This window comes from Mycteria americana, chromosome 2, assembly GCF_035582795.1.
Source record: "Mycteria americana isolate JAX WOST 10 ecotype Jacksonville Zoo and Gardens chromosome 2, USCA_MyAme_1.0, whole genome shotgun sequence".
Classification (NCBI taxonomy): domain Eukaryota; kingdom Metazoa; phylum Chordata; class Aves; order Ciconiiformes; family Ciconiidae; genus Mycteria; species Mycteria americana.
In genome coordinates this window covers 57,870,989-57,898,290 of record NC_134366.1, presented here as the reverse complement: position 1 = coordinate 57,898,290, position 27,302 = coordinate 57,870,989, and the positions used below count along the sequence as shown (strand labels likewise).

At 38.6% G+C, this 27,302-nt stretch overlaps 1 protein-coding gene across 4 annotated transcripts in view; it reads right to left on the bottom strand.

The window, feature by feature from the left end:
- The window catches only part of SUGCT (succinyl-CoA:glutarate-CoA transferase), a 336,948-nt gene that overhangs the window by 299,277 nt on the left and 10,369 nt on the right, over positions 1-27,302 (bottom strand). For all 4 annotated transcript variants that reach the window (XR_012774277.1, XR_012774278.1, XM_075493575.1 and 1 more), the window contains exon 6: positions 23,959-24,079. Coding sequence is in view for 2 of the 4 variants with exons in the window: in XM_075493575.1 (XP_075349690.1) it covers positions 23,959-24,079 (121 nt within the window). In the remaining 2 variants the exon portion in view is untranslated. The remainder of the gene's footprint in view (positions 1-23,958; positions 24,080-27,302) is intronic.

Genomic DNA, 27,302 nt, shown 5'->3' with positions numbered 1-27,302 from the left:
ACAATTTGCTTTCAAGCTAATGATGGCCCTGTAATTAACTGCTACATAAAACTCTGAATATGATTTTCTGTGTCGTAAAAAGAAAGGTCAGCATTTCTCATTATGACCTTTGTCCAAAATATTTGTAGCACATGCTAGAGAAAACCAAAAGCCATCATTTCTGCACTTCTTCATGATTTGATAGCATGATAAAACTTTATAAGACCGAATATAAAACACATTGTACTAAAAGAAGAGGAAAAACCAACACAGAGACATGCTGTCAACATAGACCAGTTCCCTGTAGCTCAATTCCCACATGACAAATGACATTATAAAGTCAGACTGTATAGGATATTCTAAGCAAAACATAGAAAAATGTGTTCGACATAGGCATTTCTACAAATAGGGACTAAACATTGTCACAAATTCAATCCAGATAGATGGCTATCCCTGCTGAATAACAAATTAATGAGAAACACCTTTTGACTTGTTCTATTGCCAAAAGAAAACATTCAATTAAAGACAGCTTACATCTTTACTTAATAAAGATTAATGAAACAAGCAGAAGAACACAAGCAATTCTCTGATGAGAAAAGCCAAAATTTAAAAGACGCATTATATGAAACTTTGCAATGTCAGAGCTGCCAAATACGTTAGCAAAACGAGTAATGACTTTTGGAAAATGCTTGCCATGTGTTGGTCAGAAGGAAAGGAAGTACAACTTCCTGGGTAGGCAAGCTTACAGGAGATCAGAACCGATACAAAAAAGGTGAAGTCAGAGCAAACTGTCAAGAGAGATGAAAAGAGTTAAACCCCACCCCAAAAAAACCAACCTTAAGTCAGCAGGCATAATATCTGACCAACAATCTGATAAATAAATGTCATTTCCCAATTGATGATTGTGAATGTGTACAGTATCTCAATTACTTTATTGCTTTTACACATGCTGATGTAGACATTCTAGCCCTGTATTTTAAACAAAATCAGGTGTTATAAATTGGAAGACAAAATAAAATAAAATTATTAAACCAAATGCAAAACTTTCTGCTAGGATTCAGCTACTGAAAGACTAGAAGGGGACAAACAACAGCCTCTGCCAGTTGTCCAACTCCATTCAATTTTCATGTGATCTGGGTACCCAGCCTCACATGACTCCTCTGAAAACACCAACCACACTTCTGGGATACAGCCACAGACCATTTCAAACAATGCAAGCCTGGTTTTCAAAAGACTTTTAATCAGGCCTGCAAACTTCTGGGCCATATTTTCTAGCTTTTCAGCATGCCAAATATAAGTTAGAAGAAAGCAGTTTTTCCCTCCATAACCTAAACTGTAATTACCTAAGAGATGCTACTATCACTCTCTTTTACTAAGTCAGCTAAAGTTTAACTTGCCACTCTCTGAATTTCAAGGCAGAAGCAGCTTCCCAACCTAAGCAGAGGCACTCTTCGACATGATCTCAGAAATCAAATGCAACATGGTGACCGTTTTCTGAAAACAAAATTTCAATTGAAAGCTTAGGCTTTTAGATGACACTCAGATTAAGTACTCAAACTTTTTTCCCCACCTCGTAAGGAGGCTGACACCCCCAAATTCCCCACCACTGTTTTGCGTTTATACAAATGTTCCTAGCTACACACTCCTAAAGGTAACAACTCACTCCTTGTACCCTACTTGGTACAGATACAGCTGATCTTATGACTCCAAATACTTATATTGTAAAAGCTAATTTTAAAATAGTGAAGTCAATTACTCCTAGCAGTGTAGCAGTAGCATTCCCCCAGAATCCATCCAGGTTGCAAAACTTGCACAGAAACTAGTTAAATACTGAGGTGAGCTGTCTGTACTCTCTGTGTGTCCTCACCTACTTTGCTAGAACTCCTCCACCACCCACCCACCTTTGTCATGCTATTACTACTAAGGTAAGGGAGCAAATGTTTGAGAGAAACACCTGGCTAATGCTGAAATCAGCCAGGAGTCAACAGAAAGATACTAGACTTCAGCTCAACAGATACTAACAATCTTGCTATTTCTGTAATGAAAAAATGTGTAAAACTAAGGAGTACCTGCAAGGTGTATTTTCTATGAATATTTACAGTGCTATGGTGAAGCAGTACAGTGTCAGGGTAGCCTCAGAGAAGTCTCAACTCTGAGGCCACAGATACACAGTAGTCTCTGACAAGGACATGATTATCCTATGACCCTATGACAGAAATTTAAAGTAACTACTTATTTACATAATTATTTCTCATCTGAATCAGACAACATTCACTCAAAAGTGGATATTACCTGAACAGACTTTTATTTGCTGTGATTTTTGTTGACAGAAAAATCTGTGCAGCAATGTCCAGTGAAGAAGCTGACCTTGGCTAAGCACTCCACTGCACCCGGGGGTTGCATGTCCACGTGTGTGCGCACACAAGTATGTGTACTATGACCCTGAATTCTCCCTCTAAGTTCAAATACATAGTCCCTCAAGGGACATTAATGATTACTAGCTGACGCTAGAAAAGACTGTCAAACAAACTCAAAATCAGTATGGAATTTTTTCAAAAAACTCCAAAACAAATCTGTAAAGTTTAATTCCCACAGAGGATTAAGTTATATGGAATACAATACATTCTTAAAATTCCAAGGCTGTACTTTCTACTCAATAACTTTACTGACATTTTTTGAGCCTGATTATAGTTCTCTTCGATTTATATACACAAAATATGTTAACAGCTCAACCCTTACTCAGCTCAAAGAATGAGGACACACCTACCTCCTGTTTCTGAAATCATGAACTGTAACATGAATTTCAGTTGCAGTCCTGATATAAAATTAATTTTCTATGCAACATAATGAAGGTGTAAATCCCAGCTTGAAGTTTAAATGAACTGTTCTTGCAGATCAGTTGCAGAAACTTACCAGTACATTAGAGACTAAGTGAACATAAAGAAAAGTTGAATTAACCTTTTCTTGGAAATACATATGAAAGTGATCTTGAACATTCTTAACATTAACAGATTCCCTGATTATACATTGCATAGTTAAATATAATAGTTGCTGATCACTTACAGGAATTTAATATGTGGAGTGGTAAAAAGTAAATGCATCTGTTACTTGAAACAGCTAAATCTAATAACTGATTAATTCAATGCATGGCCTAACTTGAATATTTTTCTCCTAACAGATTTTGCCAATTGGCTCCTTAGGAAGGGTCATATGTGAAAAGAATCTTTGCCTTCACAAAAAAAAAAATCTGTAGTGGACATAACTGATATTTCACATACTTAGGGATTTTTCCCCCTCTGTAAAGGTTTTCCTAACACAATTACCTCTAATCAAATTCTCTGATTCATATCTCATTGATGAGAACACCTTCTAAATACATAAATACAAAAGGTAACAAGATACCAGTTGTTCAGTCCAAACAACTGAACAAACTTTTGATTGGACAGAGTACTCAAACATCTCGGGACATCACTTTGTGATGGTTTTCAGAACTGCACTAAAGAGAACTAGAGCAATTTCTAGCAGAGGAGATGGTATCTTTACTTCCAGACCACGTATTTTACTATATTTAAGTTTTTCAGTTTGAATGTTAAAGGAAGTTAGGATTCATTACCAAATTCACTCCCACATATCTTAAGATCATGACTTTAATTTAACAGAAATAAAAGAAACAATCATATATTATATACCCTGAGCAGGTACATGATATATAATACCCCTTCTTATTGTACAAAGAATATAGTTTTATATGAGTAAGCACCTTGTAGTCACAGTTCCATAAAATTATTTTGAACTATGTACTCTCTTATTTAAGAGAGGTTATAAAATTTTGGCCTCCCATTCTCCTCTTGAAAAGGTGGTCAGGGTTCACTGCAAGACATGATCACAATGGCACTAGGTACCCCTATCCTGACTTTGCACTATCCACAAGGACTGTACTCCTGGACAAGGAAGTCATCCTATTTATTAGAAAGCTTTTCCTAATGTTTAATTGGAATCTTTTTTGCTGAAATTTTAGCAGTTACTTTTTGTCCCATGTATCACAAACAGATTATTCTCTTCTCTTTACAAGAACTTTTACTTATGGGAAGGCTGTTATCCACAAACCTATTCTCATTACACCCTTACTTTGCAGTAACATCTACAACTTCCAGTGACAAAGTTTTCTCTGCAAGACAACTTGCAGGTCAGTGGGTTTCAGCCAACTCCAACAAACAGTGGGATACAGAATGCTTTTAATGTTCAAGCACATGGAAAAGTGCCAGATACTGCCACTATTTTGGTTTCTAAAAATGACAAAATACAGGCTATTTTTCAATAGTTTGTGTCTTCTACACCCAAAACTGTTTTCTTTTTCTTTGTTAGCTACTGACAAAGTGTTTTATTTTATCACAGTATTTTAAAAACAGAAGTAATGAAGACCATATGCTTACTGGGAAACATTTTCAGGTCAACACCAGCTACTTACAGTCTTCCTACCAATCTAACAACACCCACAGAAAATACTGTGAATGGGCACAACAAAGACACTGGATCTTTGCACCATTTAATAAGTCATATTCATTTCTTTGGTGAAATATTAAAACCTCACCATTTTAAACAGTAAAACAAAAAAAAAAAAGGGCAAAAAAAATCCTGCAATCTTCATATGAAATAAGTCCATCGGGCAAGAAAAAAGATTAATAAAACAACATAAAGCAGATAAGAAGGCTACAAGACAGGAGATTCCCTGAAAAATATTTCCTTTGGAAACCAGCAGAGAAATTGTTAGTAATAACAAATAAAATGTTTGGTGATCTTTTCTTGGGTCTTCTCTTTAGAATATTGGAACTCAAATACAATAAATACTGCTTTACAAAAGCCTACTGCAAGGCTTCTGAAGCTGCCTAAAATCTTCCAGCTTTATTTCTGCTAACTTAGCTAGGCACCAGTCCAAGTATAATAGCTACTGAAAAATAAACATTAAACCATCAGTAAGTGTCTCCACAATTGTACTGTGTTGCTATGCTGTTCATATCCAGGATTTCAGTGCCTAATCTGGTTTCATTCACTGTAAACTAACCCAGTGTCAAATCTTACAACTCACAGGCTCTCTGTCTGCTATGGTATTCTTCATTAGGACAGAGTCCAAAATCCTAAAGTTTCAGATTTTATACAAAATACTGCTAGTTAGATGAAAAAACAAGCAATGACCATGAAGTCATAAGAAAAATATTACTTCCATGCACAGCTGAAAGTCAGTACTTAATTTTAAAGCAAGGAAGAATTATGACTTGTTCATTAAACTTCATATATGCTTCATATTGAACAACAAATGGGAGCACAGTATTTCAGAATAGCACTCATTTTCAACTGTTTCTTATTCTTAAACTCACAGTATTTTGGATATTCAGGCTATCTGTGACTGAAGAAATAATAATAATGGAAAAAACAGCAAAGCCCTCCTTCTAGGATGCTTAATACTAGTGCAAAAGGCTAGCTCAATCACTTACGGGGGGGGGGGGGGGGGGGGGGGTAGCTCAATCACTCAATCACTTACAGGGCGGGGCAGGGGGGAATGCACTCTAGCTGCTGCTAGTGTGCTGATGACAGAAGCAGCACAAACTCAAAGATTTAGCATCACTCAGATAAAAAGCCCACCTTCCTGGAGGTGCACAGCAGATCTGAATCATGCAAGGATATCAATCCTACCAAGAGAGAAGGGGTCCTGTCAGCTCCCATCTGTTTCTCAGCAACCTTTGTTTCAACACGCCTCCTTTCAGCTTCCACCCTTTTCATATTAGTTTGGATTACTGATACATTTCGGAAGTTTGGTCTGTGTCAATGCCAGAGCCCTTTAGTACTCCAGAGGTACTGGCAAAGCACAGCAAATATAGCTTTCCAGACCAAATTACACTTCATACTGGAATGTAAAACACATCTCTGAGCAGACCAATTTTACCAGCAAAAGAAAAGTTCTGTCAATATAATAACATATTTGCTAATGGCTTCTGCCAAAACAGCTAAACCGGTCAGTGTTCACACCTCTTCACATTCCTGACCAGCACAGCTGTATAGAAAACAGCCTCACGCTCAGTTCCAAAAAGTCTGTCAACCAGCTGAATTTTACAGAAGCCTCGTCTTTTGAATAGGCCTGTTCGGGATCCCAGTATGCTAATTTTGCAAGCAGCAAAGAAAAACATATAAACCCACCAGCAACATGAATTTGTTTTAAGTAGGAAAATTATCCTTTGATTCTGCATCTTGACAGAGCATAACTACGTTAGTCCTGTACAAGGAGATATCTTTAAAGTTTGGGTTTATTCTGAAACGCCCTAAAAATGCACCTTTGTGATACTTACATTTCAATCACTCCTGAATTGAATACGTGCTTTTTGTGTATAATACAGGTTAAAAAGCATTGGTGCCATCACCACTAGAAAAACTTAAAGACTCCAAATGTCAAGTCCACTTCACTTCTCCAATTAAGAGCTAGTAAGCTGAATTGCTCTGCAACACACCTGTCAAACTTTGCTGGCTCACATTTTACTCTGTGACCTTTTGGAAACTCATGTTCTCCAAATGGCTTGCAAAGGTGTATTTAAGGGGACTTAGTCCTGCAATTGGTATTTGGGCAACAGTTCTATTGACAACACTCTGTAGGGACCAAAAGCACAGCAAATCTGTCCTTGTGCTGTCTGAGCTGTACTAATGGATGTAAAAGCTTAGCTGGTGTCTGAAAAGCAGAGATTAGCACAGGAATATGAAAACAAATGCACTAGACCAGGCTCAAGGCCCAGCTAGCTACATACTCTGTCTCCAGGAACGGAGAAAAACAGATGCCAATACGAACAGGATAAGCCTATCTAATATTTTTCTTGATTACTCTCCCAGCTTCCAACAGTTTGCAGCTGATGGTTTTCCTGAATAAGTAGATATGGTTTTAAGTTTTTTTGTTGGGTGTTTGGGGGTGGGGTGGGGTGGGGGGGGGTGTTTTGTTTTTTGGGGTCGGGGAGGGGAGAGGAGGTTGTTGGGTTTTTTTCCCCTCACACGGTTCATCTTTAGAGCATGACAGAATTGAGAGGTAGTTATGTGATGCTTCCCAAATCCACTGTTTAGGGGTAAGACACACAGAAAACCTTTGCAAGTTTCTGTTGCTTAGACTAAGCAGACACTTTCAACTTACTTAATTACAACATAAACAAGAACAAACAAAAAAATCTGTGAGGATTTTGAACAACATTACAATATTTTAACAAGCAATCCCTAAAATTCAAATCCTATTTATCAGGCTTCTAAAACATACGACCCTTAAAAAGAAGTATTAAAAGACATGAAAAATAAAGTAGAAGTAACTCAAAGTAATCCCATTATTTGTCATCTGTTTGCAAGTCTGATTAACAGTGGAGTCATTGTTTTTTCCCAGTCTTCCTCAGAATTATTAGGATTTTTTTTTTTCAGTAAAAGTAAAAATTATCGCAAAATAACCTAACTCTGTATTAAGAAAACACACCAAATACATCACTAAACCCAGTATGGAAAAAAAATACTGGGTCTAACACACTCATATAAAGTTTTTCATTTGTGTCTAGAAAAGCAAAAGAGGTAAACACCTGTTTGCAGATGGATCACCTATGACACAAAACAGACAGCAGGAAAGATTTAGGAGATCTTCATAAGCAGCAGAAATTAAGATCAAGTTCCTTGTGCAGCATCAGAAAGAACCCCCTGCTTGTACAGCTGTGCTTCAGTAGGATAGTAATTGGCACCATGGGCTGGGAAAAGAAATTAAAAGCTCCCATTGGTCCTCATCATTTATTTTTGAATAAAGCAGTCAACTGCCAAATAACAATATTTGCTTTATTTTATATACAAATAACATTTACAAAAATTACAGTTTATGGGGTTAGGATTGCAGTTTATACTCCATATACTAAGTATTTTACTCTGGGAAGAAATACTGGCCACAAAGTACCAATCCTAAAGCAGCAGAGTCTGTTCTGGAATGGGTCTCGTGCCAAGCAAAAGGAGGTTTGGGGACTTTACAGGTGACTTTCTACAAGATCAAGTGAAGTAGAGGCACAATACTATCTTAACATTTCCTGCCAAAATGAAGCAAGTCCTTAAAACATAATAGTCCCTAAATATGTAAAGGCAATTTTCAAAAACCTCAGCTATAGTACCATCTCCCTTTAAATCAATGGATATCTCTTTTCATAGTCTCCTTCCTGAAGTTTTGCATTTACACAAATCATCTTTTGATCCTAAAGAAGTACTGAGAGTACCTCGACAGCACATATTGCTACACCATGATAAATGACTCAACCAGTTAGGTCACAAAAGCAATGCAGCTATAACACCCTAGGGCCAATTTACCATGCTGGTTTAGAGATAGCTCTGGGTTTTTTTCCTACACAACACTACCAAGTGATGTAAACGTATTCTGACTGGCCTCAAAAATTCACTTTTGTAAAGGAAAGAAGCTGCATAAACAGATCAAATTTGTTCTCTCGGGGAAATTACCAGCAGAACTATGTACCACATAAGACCACCACTGATACAGCAATGCACCACCGTGATGATTGATTGCTTTAATTCTTAGAAACAAGAATTGTTTCTTCATTCACAAAACAAGTGATTTTTTTCTAAATTATAATGAAAAAAAGTACTTTTTTTACATCATTGAAGTAGTATTTGGACATCTGCATTTCTGCCAATTAATTTCCCCACATAAGCAAAGTCTTTGCCTTTTTACATTAAAGTTTTCTGGTTTGATGGCTCAGCCAAAAGGAAAAATTGACACAACTTGGATACTCAAATGACATATGGCTAGAAGTTTTTCAGGGGGAGGCGCAAATCTGTTCAGATGTCTAGAAAGAAATCAGGTATCTTGGACTCATGAGATAATACAAAACTCTACCTCTTCCACATTAAGTTTTTTCCAAATATTAAATTGTAGAAATTCTGCTTGCAAACACCGTATAATACAAATAGAGATTAAAATTGTCACATCAGATTCTTTAGCTACTTTGTTCATATGGTGAATGCAAGTAAGGAATGATAGTTTGAAAAACTGTCCTACTCCCTGGCAGCATAGGGAGAACTAGCTCCTTGGCTTTGATTTAAATCAAGCACACTTCCAATCATAACTTTTTCTTTAACTTCTTTATGAGACTGTTGTCCTATAATATCTAACCCTTGTGCTTTATAAATTAAAACTGTTCCCAATTCTCGTAGAAATTCATATTTAGAATTAATATAGTCTTAAAACCATCAGTACATTTGATTATATATTGATGGCCACTTCAGATATCAGAGTAATTACATGAGAAGCATAATAACCTCTTAAAGTTCCTGCTGCATGCCATAAAGCTAATTCTTTCCTGCAAAAGGAACCAGCTACCAATCTGTGCAAACATGTAATTTCCACTGAGAATTACAAAGCAGCACATCAGTGCAGGGCAGAAAAGCACTGAAGTATTCAGTTAATCTCTCTCTGTATCTAAAAACTGCAAGGTCATACTGTAACCTACCCTCCTCAAAATCAGATCATCATTAAATTTGATTATTAAGTTTCTTTCACATATTGACCCTAAGGTGTATAACAAACAACTGACAACACTTAGTTTGGTATTGAAAGAAGTCAGTAGTTATCTGCTGGCTTGTTCCAAAGCCCCTGAGTGAATATCTTAATAATTGTGCCTGTTCTCCTGATCTATATAATTGTCTACTCCTTCATTTTTAATTCTACTAGCATCTTGCTCTTAAGAACATAAGGCAGCAAACTCTGCAGAACATTAAAAGGCAAATCTTTCTCTGCAATGCACTAGCAATTTTAAATATCCAGTTTTCCAGCTTCATGGGATGCCTTTATTTACTGCTCTTGAGAAAGACAATTGCTAATAGTATATCTGTATCATTTATTATTTTGTATGCTGTTTTTGTATTCCCAATTACTTAACTCTCTGAAAACCAAAGACAATCCACTTCTCTGACTGTCATGTCTGAACTCTTATTATTTTAATTACTAGCTCCCAAAATTTTTCTTAAGATTTTCTTTTCTTAACACTCATTCTTTGAATACCAAGTAGCATTTTGGCTACTGCTACACATTAAGCAAGGATTTTGTTTTTATGCTTTCACATACTATCAGGATCTTCATTTAAGAACTACTGTGTGAAAATGTACAGAATGCTTTAGGAAGAGATGGAGAGAGGGTTAGATGGCCACATTAGTTCCTTCTGATCACAGCAGCATGTGGTTTTTTTGGGGTTTGGGTTTTTTTTGGGGGGGGGGCGGTTGATGTTTCCAAGCTACATTTCATATGCAGTGTTTTTCACCTATAGGTTGTTGTTCTCTCAACTCTCTTCAGTTGTCCACATAATTTTTGAAATACAGTACCCAGAAGCAGATTTAGCCTTCCAACTGAGACCTTACCAATGTGGAGCAGGGTAGAGAAACAGTCATTTAGGCCATTTGTCTTTATATAATCCAGTATGATACCAGTCTTTCATCTAACAATATGCCATCATTGACTCATGTTCAACTTCGATCATGCCCCACCATTACCACCAAGTCTTCTGAGAACCCTTCTCTAACCCAATGTTCCCCATACTATATTAAAAGGGCTTGATTATTTCTGATTAAGCACAGTACATTGGACTTGCTCCAACCTTTAATTCTACCCTTGCTCTTTTATTTGTGTAAACATTTTGGTCAAGGTCATTTTTAATTTTAATCCTGCTGTATAAGTTTACTCCCTTTCAGCTTTGTGGGCCTTCAGAGCTGCATGGAGCTCTCAGGCCATTAAAGTGCAGCTTTTACACCAGGACTTCATCACATGACTGCCCATAGGGCTGTGCTGACACAGGGACTGCTGGGAATGCTTTAAATCCCTGGCTTTAAAATCTCAGAAACCTGCCCAGAATCCCCTTTGTGACTCTTCTGAGAGTTAGCGACACCCCCAGAAACCATTTTAAAGGAGAGTATAAGACTGTAAAGAAAGTGATGTCTTCTACCTGTAAATCAGCTCCAGATTCCTCCTGCCCCTCAACTCTCAAACCCACAACAAACACACTGTAGCTCATGATCACACGAGAATGTTGGGCTCATCCACATTATATTCCATCACTTACTTTGAGTAAAAAAATATCCAGCAACATCAGTTCTGAGGTATTGCCTTCCATGTCAATCATGAAATACCAACAGTTATTCTTTATATAACATGAGAGCTAAGATATCAGCGAGTTTCTGATCGCTCTTAAACCAATTTTTTTCTTATTTTTTGTACATCACATTTCCCTAGCTGTCTATGAAAGCATTACTCAAGTGTCAAAAACTTTACTACAGTCAAAATATATAGCACAAGGTTTACTACCCTGTTATAGATAGGTAATTATATTGTCCCAATAGTGATTTGGGTCTCCACAAATCTACAGTCTGCTACTCAACTCCTCAAAAACTGTCCTTACAGACTATTTTATCTCTAGACCCTGATTACTAACTTCTCTTAACTGCCTACTCACAGACAACTTCAAGCTATCAAAAAAAAATAACAGATCAAGTCTTTAATCCGTCCATCTTCCAGCCACATAATGCAAAAACTAACAGATTGGAGAGGCTTGATTTTCTTTTCCAATGCTGGAAGGCTCTATTTTTATCAAATCAAGCTCAGGTAGAAGCTTCATATTTTTTCCCCTCCAAATGCTTTATTCAATCACTGTCAGCACTTAAGTTCATACCTCAAGGCTTGCAAACCTGTGATTTTTGTGTTTATTTAAGAGAGGTATAACGTTCACAGTTTTCCAGACCTGCCTCCTTGTTCTTAAACCACATTACGAACTACTGGAAGCACAACACCCAGTTTGTTCTGACAATGCCTCTTTTGACATATCAGTCTCTGACAGTGCAGTATCTTCTATTATTAGAAAACAATACGTCTGTTGAAAATTTCTCTATTAACATCTTTTACTGAAGACTGGTACCAAGACACCAATCCTCTTCTTTGCAGTTTCCAGCTTCCTTAATTACCTCATTTACCAAATTGTTCCAGCTTTTAATATAGTTAAAAGACTGTTGTAACTCTTTAAATACTCAGTTAATTCTCCTAATTTCCATCTCATTCTGCACATCATCCTGCTTGCATTGGCTATTTGGCCTATTTGGCTCAACCAGCCTATGCATTTTGCTATGCAGGCTTTTTTTGCCCCCCCCCCCCCCCCCCCCAATTTGTTGTGCCTAGTTTTAGGGTCATTTTGCCTTTGTGTAATTACCAAAAAAAATCCTCTTTTTAGTAATTTTGGGTCACAAATGTTAATAACTTTTGAACAGATTAATGATCAAGACCATTTCTATAGTTGCTATTATTTAGTGACAACTGCAGCCATTGCTTGAGCCAGCTTCTGAATACAACTTAGTTTCCTACTTGTATGTTATCAATAAATAATTTACAGCATCAAGAAATTATTTTTCCAAGTGATATCATATTGTGAAATACACACCATTTTTTTAAGTAGGAGCTATCATTTTGTTGGCAGGTAATCTATCAATTTGTACCAGATAATTATATCCAGACTATAACAGTATAGAAACCACAAGAACATCAATCTTCAGGGGAAGGAGTGGGCATGAAGACACAAACACTGCAAGTTATCTATAATTTTACAGGCCAGAATCATTTGCTAAGAGGGAGTCTACAAACTGTACCTAATCCAAGGCAATTCCACATCTTACCACAGTTAGTTCACAAATTAGGAGTTGAAGAACACTTTGGCTAGCCTTTACCCAGCAAAACACACTGCGGTTGGCTTTTCTTTCCTGTTGTGAAAATACTAGAGGCAAAGTAGGATATGCATCAAAATTATAACATTACATCTTCTCATGAGAAGCCGCTACAAATTATCAGTACAAAACAAGATGTACTGGGAAGTACCAAATGCTGGTTCTTTTGAGTTATTATTAACTTTTATGTAGATGGGTGGAGTGAAGAACTATTTTCCTTCTCATAGATCCAGAATGAATCAAGAGACACAGAAGATTTACTTATTTTTGAAGAAAAGTGTCCATTTATGGATCTTAAGGACTTTATGTACATTAAATAAAAGCTACATATACAATAATTCCAGATTCAGACCCATATGAAACTCAGGTGACACACAACACTTCTTCTAGAAAACTTTTGCCATTCTTTCCACCTAATTTTTGCCTTTTTACAACAATACTGTTTGCCAACAAACAAATTAACAGTTTAGTACAGTCAAAGTATTTGTAAATTCAGAGTTAAGACTAAGGTATTTGGGGTACAGACTGCAAATCCCCAAGAAATGTAATCTGTTACAGTAACACAAAGTTAATAAAAATACCAATCCCAAAAATCTTATCTTCATAGTCTCTTTTGGTTGAACTAAGAATATTTCTAAGTTTTCTATGATTATCATTATGTATTCAATTTCTTTCATGCATAAATACACCAAAGAGTGTTTACATGAGTAAAATTTCTTTAAAAGGCAGAAAACTTTCTTTAAAATTTCTTTAAAAGGCAGGAAAGGAGGAAGAAACAAAGGGACGAGACAAAAAAAATGAGGAACACTATCTTTGGCAAAACCTGTATGCAAGAGAAGAGTAAGCACAATTCACTCAAATTACCAGAGCAAGGGGATGGGGCAGAGAACCCAAGAGGAGTAGCTTTCGTCACTCAAAAAAAAAACCCAACAAAATTCTTTCAAAACATATTGCCTTCAGAGGCTTTAAGAAAAGGAAAAAAAAAAAAAGGTGCTTTGATTTGAAAACAATGTTGTCCTTTTAAACAGTGCCCCCTCCTGTTCAGAAATAAACTGTGACTTTCTTAGTTGGAAGTGCTACACAGACCATACTGATAGCAAATGGTCACCCTCTTGTGACCTGTACATGATTTACTTTAACCAGTCAGTTTTCAAAAACTTACACCAATCTCAACCACAGAACTGCCAAAATATGTTCTATTTAAACTAGTTCTAAGATTACTGTCATCAAAGCCAACTTGTGAGTGAGACCAGACAATTTGGAGCTCAAGAGCACGCAAAGCAGCAGGAACATTGGGAAATGTCCTGGAAATCCTTGCAACCCCGCAACAGCCACTGCAGGGCTGGATACATTCAATAAGAGCTGTTTGGATAAGAAACTCAGTTTGCTAATCACGACTTCCAAAATGCCATAAAGGAGACATCATCTGACTTACCTATGTCTAAACTCTTCACCTACATATGACCCTGGACTTTCTGAAACATTACACTGTATTTCATTTTACTATCACTAACAATTTGTCACAGTCCAAAATTTAGAAAGAGGTAATTCCATACAAACATTATTCCTGTATTTAAGAAAAAGTGCTCAATTCTGGATAAGTTATAAAGTACCATATCTTCTGACTTCTAAGGAGTAGGTCTTCCAGATTTTACATTTTGCTGCAATATGTGCCTATTCATCAGTTGAACCAGTCACCTCCATATATGTTCCATTAACAAAAGGCATTTTATATAATAGAGTCCAATTTTGATCTTTAAGCTGTACATGAATGAGAATTTTGAATGTCTTCAGAATTTCTCACAGCATGTTTCTGCTGTTCTTAAGCACAAAACCAGGGTGGGAAGCAGGTTTGTTTTGCTACATTAGGAAAAACAAACAAAAAAAACCAACTTACAGCTTTTTGCTTAAAATCCCAAGAATTTCTGTTCTTTAAAGTGAAGACTTGAAAGAATGGGAGACCTTTTTGTCATGGCTATGCTTTTCTATTAATGTTGTTATTTTTTATTTCCACTAGAAAATCCACAAATCCAGCTTTAAGGTATCATGGGGGCTGGGAAACATACACTCTCCAAGGAAATATTTGTTAGTGCTTAAAGGCTAAAATCTCCAAAGATTCAGTCCATGAAGTGCATGCTCCCTTGTATCTATCACACATCCCAGCAGTTTATTCTAACAAATCTATGTATGCTGTCCCCACAGACCAACCGAGCATGCTCTAGCCCAGTTTTTATTTATATTTACTGCTCACACTTGTTGTGCATGAGGACAGCACACAAAAACAAAGTATAGAAAGAGGGCATCCCCTCTGCTCGATTCCTACTAGAACTGCAATGTGGAAAAGGAGAAACAGAAAAAAATGAAGGTTAGAATGAAGGTTCTGAAGGACTGGAGAACACGATTAGCTGGAAAAGGAAGTTGGTAGGAAAATGAACCTGAAGCCAAAGGAGGTAAGGGAAACTGATGCTTGACAAGGAACTGAACCGGAGAGGGCAAGAGTCTGAACTGGCTGAGCTGGGCAATCATGGCTAGGAAAGGGCAGGGGGAGTGTACAGACCGAGAAGGTAGGGAAATAGATCTGACAAAAAGACCAAGAAGAGGGCACAAAGGCATCATGTAGGTGGGAGGCTGAGAAGAACAGAAATACTAGTCTATAGGCCACCAGAAGTGAGGAGAAAGGGAGGCTAGGAGGAACCATACAGTACTACAATTGGCATTGATTAGACTAGATTTCATGGTGATATCGCAACTTAAAGCAAGGAGGCCAAAGGAAATAATAAATGAAAAGTAAGCTGGTGACATCTCTATGATATTTTACCTACCATCCAGAAGGAGAAATAAGTTTGATGGAATACGTACAGGTGTTGTTATATTACAGATGGCACATATGAACCATTCATGACCACGTGACCAATGCAATATGCTCTGAAGACAGCCCAGCCCCATCTGGCTCAACATCAAGCAGTATGAGATAGAAATTCCTATGTAACAGGACACACAAGACCAGTATCACAAGGAGTGCACTCATTCAGCATCTGGACCGCTTCAAGGATCTGGCAAATAACCTAATCCATAACCAGGTAATGGCTACTATCAATGTAACCACAAACACAAAATGCAGCCAGCGGGTGCTGAACAGCCAGTGACTGGGATAAAAATGTTCTAAAAGGTGAGCCTTTAAGAAGAAAAGGCTATCAGTTAGTGCTGACTATCAATTAGCGACTCTGAGGTCTGAAGACAAATGCAAGACCTATATTTTCATATAAATCTTGTCACAAATAAGAGTCTTTAAAAAGTGAAAGTACCAATCCTCCAAAGTGTAACAACCATTATAACAATGATAAGAATGACAACTATTTAAGCACACCCTCTCTGGAGTAGCACAAAGGAAGGACACAGTACAGTCTAGAGTCAGAAAATTACTTATCATATTTTTGGATGGCCCCTAAATTTAAAAAAGTTTTCATATCCAATTTGATTTATTTATACTTGCAATCAATAACTGAATGAGACAAAAAAAACAAGAAACTTAAAGACATCTTGATCACAGCTGCTATACAAGTTATGCTGTAGGGTGAAACTGATTCCTTCAAATTACTTGTTTATTGATTGCATTCCATACCTATGAAGTTTAAACTTGAAAGGCAATATGGTTCCAAAAAGAAGAAACCAAAACATTCCAGATGATATCCAGTCTCATTAATGAGTTAACTAAATGGATAAGGGAAATAGTGTCCAGCAATTATTTGTAATTTATTAAATGAATCAGCTATAATGTCTTCAGCATGTATACTAACAAGAAAAAACAAGAAAATCAAAAATTAAAGTTGGAAAACCACTCTGATCCTGACACACTGGACATGTTTATCTCTTGGTTACTTATTTATTATCAAATGTTATGCCAAAATGTCTGTGTCTACATATTCTCACATCTAAAATGTAATACAGTATAAATACACCCTTAAAAATACACCCTTAAAAAAAGCATACTCAAAACTAGCTGAGTTAAATAGCATAAACCATTCCGATCCTTTGTTCAAAGAACTCAGAACATAATTCATGTTATATTGTGCATCCGTTATCCTTCACAGGACTCGCAAACCAGAAACGGCTTGAGAAATAACCTATTTCTATTATCTCTTGTACAGCCTGTACATGAGATGCACAATGATGGATGAAATCCCACTGTTTAGACATAAAAGGGGTTGCTGTAATCAAGATAATTTGTCTCAACAATTTTCAACATTTGGGAAGACAACTAGTCCATTTAATTCAATGTTCTAGGCCAGCACATCTCTTACATTTGAAGTATTGTATGTCTCCGGATCTTCCTTAACTCCTATTTTTCATATCCCTAGCTAGGCATTTTATATACACATAACTTTCTATAGCATTACCAAAAAATACCTTAGATCATGTTCTCAAGTCTTTATCTGAAATACTACATCTGAGCTCTCAAGAACCTACTAAATTCAGCATGTCTCAGTTCATTCCACTTCAATACCAATCCTTATCCTCTTACGTTGTCACAAGCATAGCTCCTGTCTCGAGTCAGGGGAACTGAGCACTTCCTGGTGGCCTTTCAGAATGCAGTTACCTGCTTTCTCCACCAATCTCTCACAAAACCAGCCATCCAACTTGGATGCCTCAACTTACATAAACCTCTTTTTTGGGTCAAACATTGCAATGCCCAGCGTTAAAACGTCCAAGACACTGCTTACAGACAAATTTCTGTGCCCAGGGTCCCACTATTTTTAATAGGCCTCCACATCCAAGAACCCAGAAGAAAAAGAAGAAAAGCACTTGAACACCATGAATAGCAAGCAACATGGGTGAGAGGTGCCTTGCAAAAGCAAAGAATTGCCAGTTAGGTCCACTGTCTGCTTCAGAAAAGGAAAGTGAATTAATTCCTATGTTTACATCAACAGCTTGACATGTTCAGTTACTTTTTTGTGTGTGTGTTTTCATGGGCAAAGCTATGACATGTCTTAATAACAACACAGGATCAGACCAAAAGTTCACCTTGCTCAGATATACTGCTACAGGTGATTTATAAATATTCATTTACCAATTTGTTCTAAAAGCCTTTTATATTGGATGTTCAGATTAACAAAGTTTCTCAAATTAATCCCTTGCAGAAAATGGCTCAAGTATGGAAACTCCCTAACCCTCCCCGTAATAAATAGTAGTGTACATAGCTTAGCTACCGTAAAGACGTTTTAATGCTTTTACCAACCTCCTTTGCTGTTTGTCTAGCCTTATTTGTGATGGAAAAAGAACAACACCACCACAAAAAAAAAAGAGTTCTCTTGGTCCCTTTCCATAGATATTCAGGTTTTATTCTGACCTGCTAATCTATGCAATTTTTATCAGCCAGTATTTCAACTTTTACAACTTGATCTCCTTTTCACTGATTTCTTTTTAAAGCTAAACATTACTACATCAAACCTCTTCTAGTGTCTTCCCATCCCCCCTCACAAAAAAAAAAAACCACCAAAGAAAAAAGTATATTTGAATGTAGTAGGGTCAACCACAGCACAAAACAGTTTTGAATTGTAGTATCTAGAATCAGGCCACAGAGCTTTTAGAAGTCAATCAGGAGTTCTTTCTTCTTAAATCAGTTTTCTGCCCAATTGTGCCAAAAAAATCTTACTGCCTAAGCATCACCATCATGCCCTCTCTGTGGCAGATGTACATTTGGTCCTAGTCTGGTTGCTTCTTTTAATATGCTTAGGTTGAGGCTTTGCTATTTCCTGCCTTAACTGATTTGTGATCTGTCTTTTTTTTTTTTTTTTTAAGGGTACTAGAGATTTTATGTCTTTATTCATAGAAGATGCATCATCCTTAAATAGATGTTCCTTGTCACCTGTTGTATGTCCAAGACTTAAGCAACCATATTTTAAGATCCGTAGTTGTTTTATGGGTGCCTGACAAACACCACTTAGCTCTTACCTCTCGAACACCTTCAACCTCAAATGACCATAGTCCATGAATAAATAAAAAAAGAATCTTTAGTTATGTATTGGATGGCTATAAACTCTTCAGGAGGGATAGGCGAGGCAGGAGAGGTGGTGGGGTAGCCCTATATGTCAGGGAGTGTCTGGATAGTTTAGAGCTCGATGATGGTGATGATAGGGTGGAGTGTTTATGGGTAAGAATCAGGGGGAAGGCCAACAAGGCAGATATTGTGGTGGAAGTCTGTTACAGACCCCCCAACCAGGATGAGGAGACAGACCAACTCTTCTATAAGCAGCTGCAAGAAGCCTCACGATCCCTAAGCAAGCCTTGTTCTTGTGGGGGACTTCAACCTACCGGACGGCTGCTGGAAGTACAATACAGCAGAGAGGAAACAGCCTAGGAGGTTCCTGGAGCATGTGGCAGATAACTTCCTGACACAGCTGGTGAGCGAGCCAACGAGGGAAGGTGCCCCGCTGGACCTCTTGTTCACGAACAGAGAAGGACTTGTGAGCAATGTGATGGCTGGAGGCCGTCTTGGGCAGAGCGATCATGAAATGATAGAGTTTTTGATACGTGGAGAAGCGGCGAGGGGGGTCAGCAAAACTGCCACCTTAGACTTCCGGAGGGCGGACTTTGGCCTGTTTAGGAGACTGGTCGAGAGAGTCCCCTGGGAGGCAGCCCTAATGGGCAAAGGGGTCCATTAGGAAGGCTGGACATTCTTTAAGGAAGAATTCTTAAAGTCCATTAGGTCCATTCTTTAAGGTCCATTAGGAAGGCTGGACATTCTGGCTGGACATTCTCTAAGGAAGGCTGGACATTCTTTAAGGAGGAAGTCCTAAAGGCACAAGAGCGGGCTGTCCCCAGGTGCCGAAAGACGAGCCGGCAGGGAAGAAGACCGGCCTGGCTGACTAGAGAGCTCTGGCTTGAACTCAGGAAAAAGAGGAGAGTCTATGACCTCTGGAAGAAGGGGCAGGCAAGTCAAGAGGACTACAAAGGTGTAGCGAGGCTGTGCAGGGAGAAAATTAGAAGGGCCAAAGCTGAGCTAGAGCTCAGTCTGGCTGCTGCTATAAAAGACAACAAAAAACACTTCTTCAAATACATTAGCAGCAAAAGGAGAGGTAAGGAGAATCTCCAGCCCCTAGTAGACGGGGGAGGGAACACAGTGACCAAGGACGAGGAAAAGGCTGAGGTACTTAATGCTGCCTTTGCCTCAGTCTTTAATAGCAGGGCCGACTGTTCTCTGGGTACCCAGCCCCTGGAGTTGGAAGATAGGAACGGGGACCAGAATGGAGCCCCCATAATCCAGGGGGAAATGGTTAGTGACCTGCTTGCACCACTTAGACACTCACAAGTCTATGGGGCCTGATGAGATCCACCCGAGAGTGCTGAAGGAACTGGCAGAAGAGCTCACCAAGCCCCTTTCCATCATTTACCAGCAGTCCTGGCTAACTGGGGAGGTCCCTGCTGACTGGAGATTAGCGAATGTGACACCCATCTTCAAGAAGGGCCGGAAGGAGGACCTGGTGAACTACAGGCCTGTCAGCCTGACCTCGGTGCCGAGGAAGCTGATGGAGCAGATCATCCTGAGTGCTATAACACGGCATGTAGAGAATAACCAAGGGATCAAGCCCAGGCAGCATGGGTTCAGGAAAGGCAGGTCCTGCTTGACCAACCTGATCTCCTTCTATGACAAGGTGACCCGCCTAGTGGATGAGGGAAAGGCTGTGGATGTTGTCTCTCTAGACTTCAGTAAAGCCTTTGACACGGTTTCCCACAGCATTCTCCTGGAGAAACTGGCTGCTCATGGCTTGGATGGGTGTACTCTTTGCTGGGTAAAGAACTGGCTGGACGGCCGGGCCCAAAGACTGGTGGTGAATGGAGTTACTCCGGTTGGTGGCCGGTCACAAGTGGTGTTCCCCAGGGCTCTGTGTTGGGGCCAGTTCTCTTTAACATCTTTATCAATGATCTGGACGAAGGGATCGAGTGCACCCTCAGTAAGTTTGCAGATGACACCAAATTGTGTGGGAGTGTTGATCTCCTGGAGGGTAGGCAGGCTCTGCAGAGGCACCTGGACAGGCTGGATCGATGGGCCGAGGTCAATTGTATGAGGTTTAACAAGGCCAAGTGCAAGGTCCTGCACTTGGGCCACAGCAACCCCATGCAATGCTACAGGCTTGGGGAAGAGTGGCTGGAAAGCTGCCTGGCAGAGAAGGACCTGGGCGTGTTGGTTGACAGCCGCCTGAATATGAGCCAGCAGTGTGCCCAGGCGGCCAAGAAAGCCAATGGCATCCTGGCTTGTATCAAAAATAGCGTGGCCAGCAGGACTAGGGAAGTGATCATGCCCCTGTACTCGGCACTGGTGAGGCCGCACCTCGAATACTGTGTTCAGTTTTGGGTCCCCCACTACAAGAGAGACATTGAGGTGCTGGAGCGTGTCCAGAGAAGGGCAAGGAAGCTGGTGAAGGGTCTGGAGCAGAAGTCTTATGAGGAGCGGCTGAGGGAGGTGGGACTGTTTAGCCTGGAGAAAAGGAGGCTGAGGGGAGACCTTATCGCTCTCTTCAACTACCTGAAAGGAGGTTGTAGAGAGGTGGGGGTTGGTCTCTTCTCCCAAGTAACAAGTGATAGGACAAGAGGAAATGGCCTCAAGTTGCGCCAGGGGAGGTTTAGACTGGATATTAGGAAATTTTACTTCACTGAAAGGGTTATCAAGCATTGGAACAGGCTGCCCAGGGAAGTGGTTGAGTCGCCATCCCTGGAGGTATTTAAAGGACGTTTGGATGAGGTGCTTAGAGACATGGTGTAGTGGTGGTCTTGGCAGTGATAGGTTTATGGTTGGACTCAATGATCTTAAAGGTCTTTTCCAACCTATGATTCTGTGATTCTGTATTTATGCATTTTTTAATGTTTATATGGTTTTCATTATGTATAACATAACTGTAAACTATGTGTTACACAAAGCTTTAAACTGCAAAACTGTACGATCTTGGTCCAACCTCTTTTGACAGTAAGATGAAAGTGTGCAAGAGGTGGAAGCAAAGGCAAGTGACCTAGAAGGAGTGTAGAGCTGCTCTTTGATCATGCAAGTATATGGTTAGGAAAGCCAAAGCTGACCTGGAGTTTAATTTGGCAAAAGACGCAAAGAGCAACAAGAAAGGGTTCCGCAAGCAAATCAGCAGCAGAAAGAAGACTAGGGAAGACATTGACCTACTGCAGAATGGGGCAGGGAAACTGGTGACAAAGGACATGGAGAAAGCAGAGGTATTTAATGCCTTCTTTGCCTCAGTATTTACCAGGAAAGACGGCCCTCAGGAGTTCCAGGTCCCTGAGACTAGACAGAAAGCTTGCAGCAAGGAAGACTTACCCTCAGTGGAGGAAGTTAGGGAGCACTTAAACAGAACATACAAAAGTATGCATCCTTGTAGCCAAGGAGGCCAACAGTACCTTGCGCTGCGTTAAGAAGAGTGTCACCAGCAGGTTGAGGGAGGAGATCCTTCTCCTCTACTCAGCACTGGTGAGGCCATATCTGGAGTACTGTGTCCAGCTCTGGGCTCCCCAGTACAAGACAGATATGGACTTACTGGAGCAAGTCTAGCACAGAGCCACAAAGATGATTAAGAGACTGGAGCATCTGACACATGATGAGAGGGCAAGACAGATGAGACTCTTCAGCCTAAACAAAAGAAAGCTCAGGGGGATCTTAGCAGTGTATATAAATACCCAGTGGAGGGAATGAGCAAGAGGAAGCCAGACCCTTCTCAGTAGCACCCACTTACAGGACAAGACGCAATGAGCAGATTTTCCTGAACATGGGAAAACTTTTTTACTGTGAGGGTGATCAGACACTGGAACAGGCTGTCCAGAGCAGCTGTGGAAACACTCAAAAGCCAGCTGGGCACAGTCCTGGGAAACCTGCTGTAGCTGACCCTGTTTGAGCAGGGGCGTTAGACTAGATGGTCTCAAGAGGTCCTTTCCACCTGAACAATGCTATGATTCTGTGAAATTAAATAGTATTTTTCCTGAGGCCCTCACTTCAAGTAAGATTTTTGTCTATTATCAGTAAAATACAAAAGCACTCAAAAGCTGACATGTACTGTGAATGGAAAAACAGATTTATGAAATCAAAGGCCAAGCTACCTCACATAAATTATAGCTTGGATATAATTTTTATTCTTTTTCATCAATTATGGGTACAGCAACTAAACAAAAAAAAAATCCAAAAACCACTTGACAAATTCCAGTTGTGAGATTACATGCACAAGCAAATGTGAAAGACATTGTGGTAACTAGCCACTGACTAACCTAAAAATGTGTTTAAACAAAGAGATTCTCAGCAGGCCATGAATATAATTGCCTTTCTTCTCTTGTCTTCTTCAGACATTTGCCACACAAACATGATAAATACATCACAACAGACTAAAAAGCTATTTGGTTCCTATTAAATGACATCAATACCCAGTAACTAAAAAGCCAAAGCCATTTATTCTTCAGAAATTCAGAGGCATAACAGGTTTGTAACTAAGATTTTAAACCAGTCTAAAAATACCTGTAACTTTTGTGTTTTAATTTAATTGTATTTTAACAGTAGACTTTACATGCACAGATCCTTTAATTTTAGTGCTTGATCAAGATTTTTTGGGGTACTTTTTGTTGGGGGTTTTTTTAAGCAATTTTTCAGACTTGAAATTATTTTTACATGTATGCAGTTCCTGATATTCATATGTCTACTTTATTTCCTTTCTTCCCAGCATTTATAAAGCACCTACAACTCTTCTACCGTTTCAGTTATCAGGCAATAGACTGTAGCAAAGTAACATAAAACTCCCATGAACACATACCCACACAATTCTGAAGACAGATATGCTTCAGGGCAGTAAAGAACACTGAGATTACCAGATTGGAAACTGCAATATGTAAACTGATACAGTAAAACTGTTAGAAAACAAACAAACAAAAATCTGAGTTTTCTACTAGTTCAAAGCAAAATCCAAGGAGCCCAGCCAATCCTGGCTCCTTTGAAGTCAATAGGACCATGCCAGGCTGACATGGTAATGCCACTGTTGAACAACTGGTAAATTGTTGACATGGTTGTTGCCTCCCAATTTTTCTATACCCATTTTTGAATTGAACAGTGAAACTCACTTAGTGTTACAATTTATCTTAACTGACATCAAAACAATATACTTCTATATAACCACATGACTTTTATAACAAGGTGACTGGAATAAAGCAAATAATTAACACAAGTAATTGAAATTAAAATACCTGTTATTGAACAGTACACTATGTGAGGAGCAATCTTTTTAATGTCTTCATAACCTAGACCCATTTCAGCCAGTTTCCCAGGGATGTAGTTTTCCACAAAAACATCAGACACTGCTGCAAGCTTTAGAAAAGAAAAGGATGAGTAAGATTTGTTAATCATCTTCCAAAAGTTCAGTAAATTCCTCCCGTAACTTAATTTAAAAATCTCACTAATCAAAATGGCTCCAGTCTTCCTGACAAAAGAAAACTTAGAAACCTAGAGAGAGATTTTTTGGCCTGTTAGACTGTGAATCTCTGCAAACTACGTATTAGAGATGCTGCATATCTAGAAAGACGACTGTCAAAATCCTAAAGCGACTAGACAAAACTATACTATATTATCAGTATCACATCAATTTCTCAAGACTTGATGATAGTTTACAGAATAATCACCACCTTTATACCTGCACTTAGCTTGAGAAAAAGGGGGGGAGAAAGAATGCATCTTTATCCTTCATGATTTCTCCACCTTAGAAATAATTTTATAATTGTCTTTCATTTTAAAATCATTGATTACAGTTACTGTAACAGAGGCCATATATCTCACTTCCTGTATGTAGAAGCAGAATAGGGAACGCAAAAATTTTATTGGGTTAAAACAAACATCTTAAAGGCACCTCAATTAGAATAGTGCTGTCAAGCTCTGCAATGTGACTTTCTCCATCACATCTAAATGAATGACCTAGTCCAAAAATCTACTGAAGTTAAAGATTAACATATAACCTTGATGGGCTTTAAATTACATCTTTTTTTTCTTATAAAAGTTATAAATAGATACACATGTACATGTTTCAATAAGACTAATACTAATGAAGAACTCCTGAAGCAATAGAACTGCATGTTAAAAGAAAGATGTATGCCTTGGGGGAGTTGTAGTTGTTTTGCTTGATTTTTTTTTCCCCCCCAGGAATTTAAGAAACTATTCCCTGACAGGTAGACACGTTTGTGCACACATTTTTAAGCATAACCTAAAACATTTAGTTTGTTAATGCTATTTGCGGCTGAGAGTTTCAGAGAGTCACATTCTCTGAAACTACCATGTCACTGTCTGATTAATATATACAGTATATTAGACCAGCTTCTATAAACTAGTGTCATCGTAACAGCAATCACAAGCATTTTTTTCTAGCATGGAGGCTGTTCAGCTGAATTTAAGGCAAAAGAAACTGCCAAGCCAGCAAGTATTTAACAGGAAAGATAGAAACTGATTCTTATTCAGACAAGGCAGTACACAATTTATGAACGGTTTAATTGGATGCACGGAAGAGACATTAACAACAGTTACAGAAACTTAAGTTCAGCATACGGTAAAAGTGCATTTTAAAATATGTTAAGTCTTTTTAAAGTGGCCATGGCAAGAACCTGTAGGACTATAGTAAAATGAAAAACAGTCTCCAGGGTCTTAATAAGCATTGCTGGTTTCAATGTGGACAGCTGGCTGGTTTGTTAATTCATGATTCCATAGAAGTGAACAGAACATAACTTCATGGAAGTTATTAAAAAATAGGCATTTTTCACAAGAAGGTTCTCAAGAAGATCCAGGTTTCCACAGAGCTAAAGTATTTGCTTGTGAAAACAGAAGTAGCTCCAACAGTTCTACAGCTGTCCCAATCGTCTATGCAAGACAGCAGATCAAGCCACCAAAGTAAGGTAAGGGGAACACAATAGAGGCAAGCTATTTGTTCTTTAATAGTATGCCTTTATGAAAAATAAAAGTTAAGAGGTTTTTATTTTCTCTTGAAATCCTTCACAGTTCACACATAAATACTTTCCAAACTGCTAATGCTATAGCCTTAGCTTAATTCATTCAAGAGACGAAATCAGTTACAACTTGTGTATTGCTTTCACTGGGATTTTATAATCTATCCAATTCACAGTGACTGTATGGGCTAAGATGGTTCTAGAGTTGTTGTCCATCTCATACTGAAGAACTATCATCTCCTACAAGCCACTGAGGAAGAAAGCATGACATACAGCAGTGTAACGTTAAAAGCACCATACCTCTGGACTTGGTAACATACATGGGATAACGACAGTGCTAAGTGAGGATACAATGACTTGGGCCCAGTTTATCAGTGTATATATTCTCAGAGAGAAATGAACATGAATTTCAAGATATCCTACAAGTGCTGTGTCAGCTCTGCTGCTAAAGTTTTCATGACACTTGGAAATAGTCTTTAATGCATAAAGGCAGCAGTCTGTGTATAGTACTTCTTTTGATGCTCACTGAACCACGCATAGGTACCCAGGGTTCTGCCAATGTGGAGAACTGCATTCAGACTCTGATCCAAACAAACTGTATATTCTTAAGACTCAAAGGGATTTTCAGTCTCAATGGGCTTTTAAACCACTGTCAACTGAAATTTCACACTTCATGTCCTACAAGTCCTCTGAACATATCACTTGTATTTTAACCTCTACTAAAAGAGCAATACAACACAGACCAGAGTTGGAATACTATGTATTCCAGATAGGAACGAGATGCTCAACATCTATGCCTCAGGAAAGAAAAAAGGTATCATGCATGCCAAAGTAGTCATTAAACGGAATAACAATAACAAATAACAATGCTACTAACTTAATGAAGCAAACTATTCGTACCTTTTGGAAGTTTTGTTTGGGGGTTTCTTTTGTTTTTTACAAAAATTCCACACAGAGGAGAATGTGCATACACACATATACATATTTATGTGTGTATATATGTATGTGTGTGTATATATATATATATATATATATATAATGTGTGTGTATGTGCGTGAATAGTTTGCTTTATCAAGTGAGAAAGTATGCATGACACGCTGACCTATCAGCTAAAGGTAATGGAAGGGAAGAAGGAGTGCCATCAGCTCCCAGCCAATTGAATTCTCCCAAGTTCTTCATGGATAAATAGAAAATTAAGGCTAAATACTCAGGAGAAAAGTATCCTTAAGGTTCTTAAAATGAGCTTCTGACAATAACCGCTGAATAATGCTCTAAAGAGTTACTGAGCCATATTACAACAAAAGGATGTCAGGGCATGGGACTGGTGCACATACCATCACTGAAGAGAAAAAAATCATTTTCATTCAGGAAGACATACAAATATTTGGAAGGCAGTTAACAGCGAGCCAAAAGCATTAGGAAGGAAGACAGGGCTACAAGTGACACAGAGTAAAGAAACATAAGAGACCAAAGAATAATTTTGTGGGAATCATGTAATCATGTAATTATGAAAGAGCAGACCCTTGGACAAGTATTTTGTAGTGCTGTGCCAAAGGAAGAAAAGCAGCCAGGACTCCTGACTAACAGATTTCTTCAGCTCACTT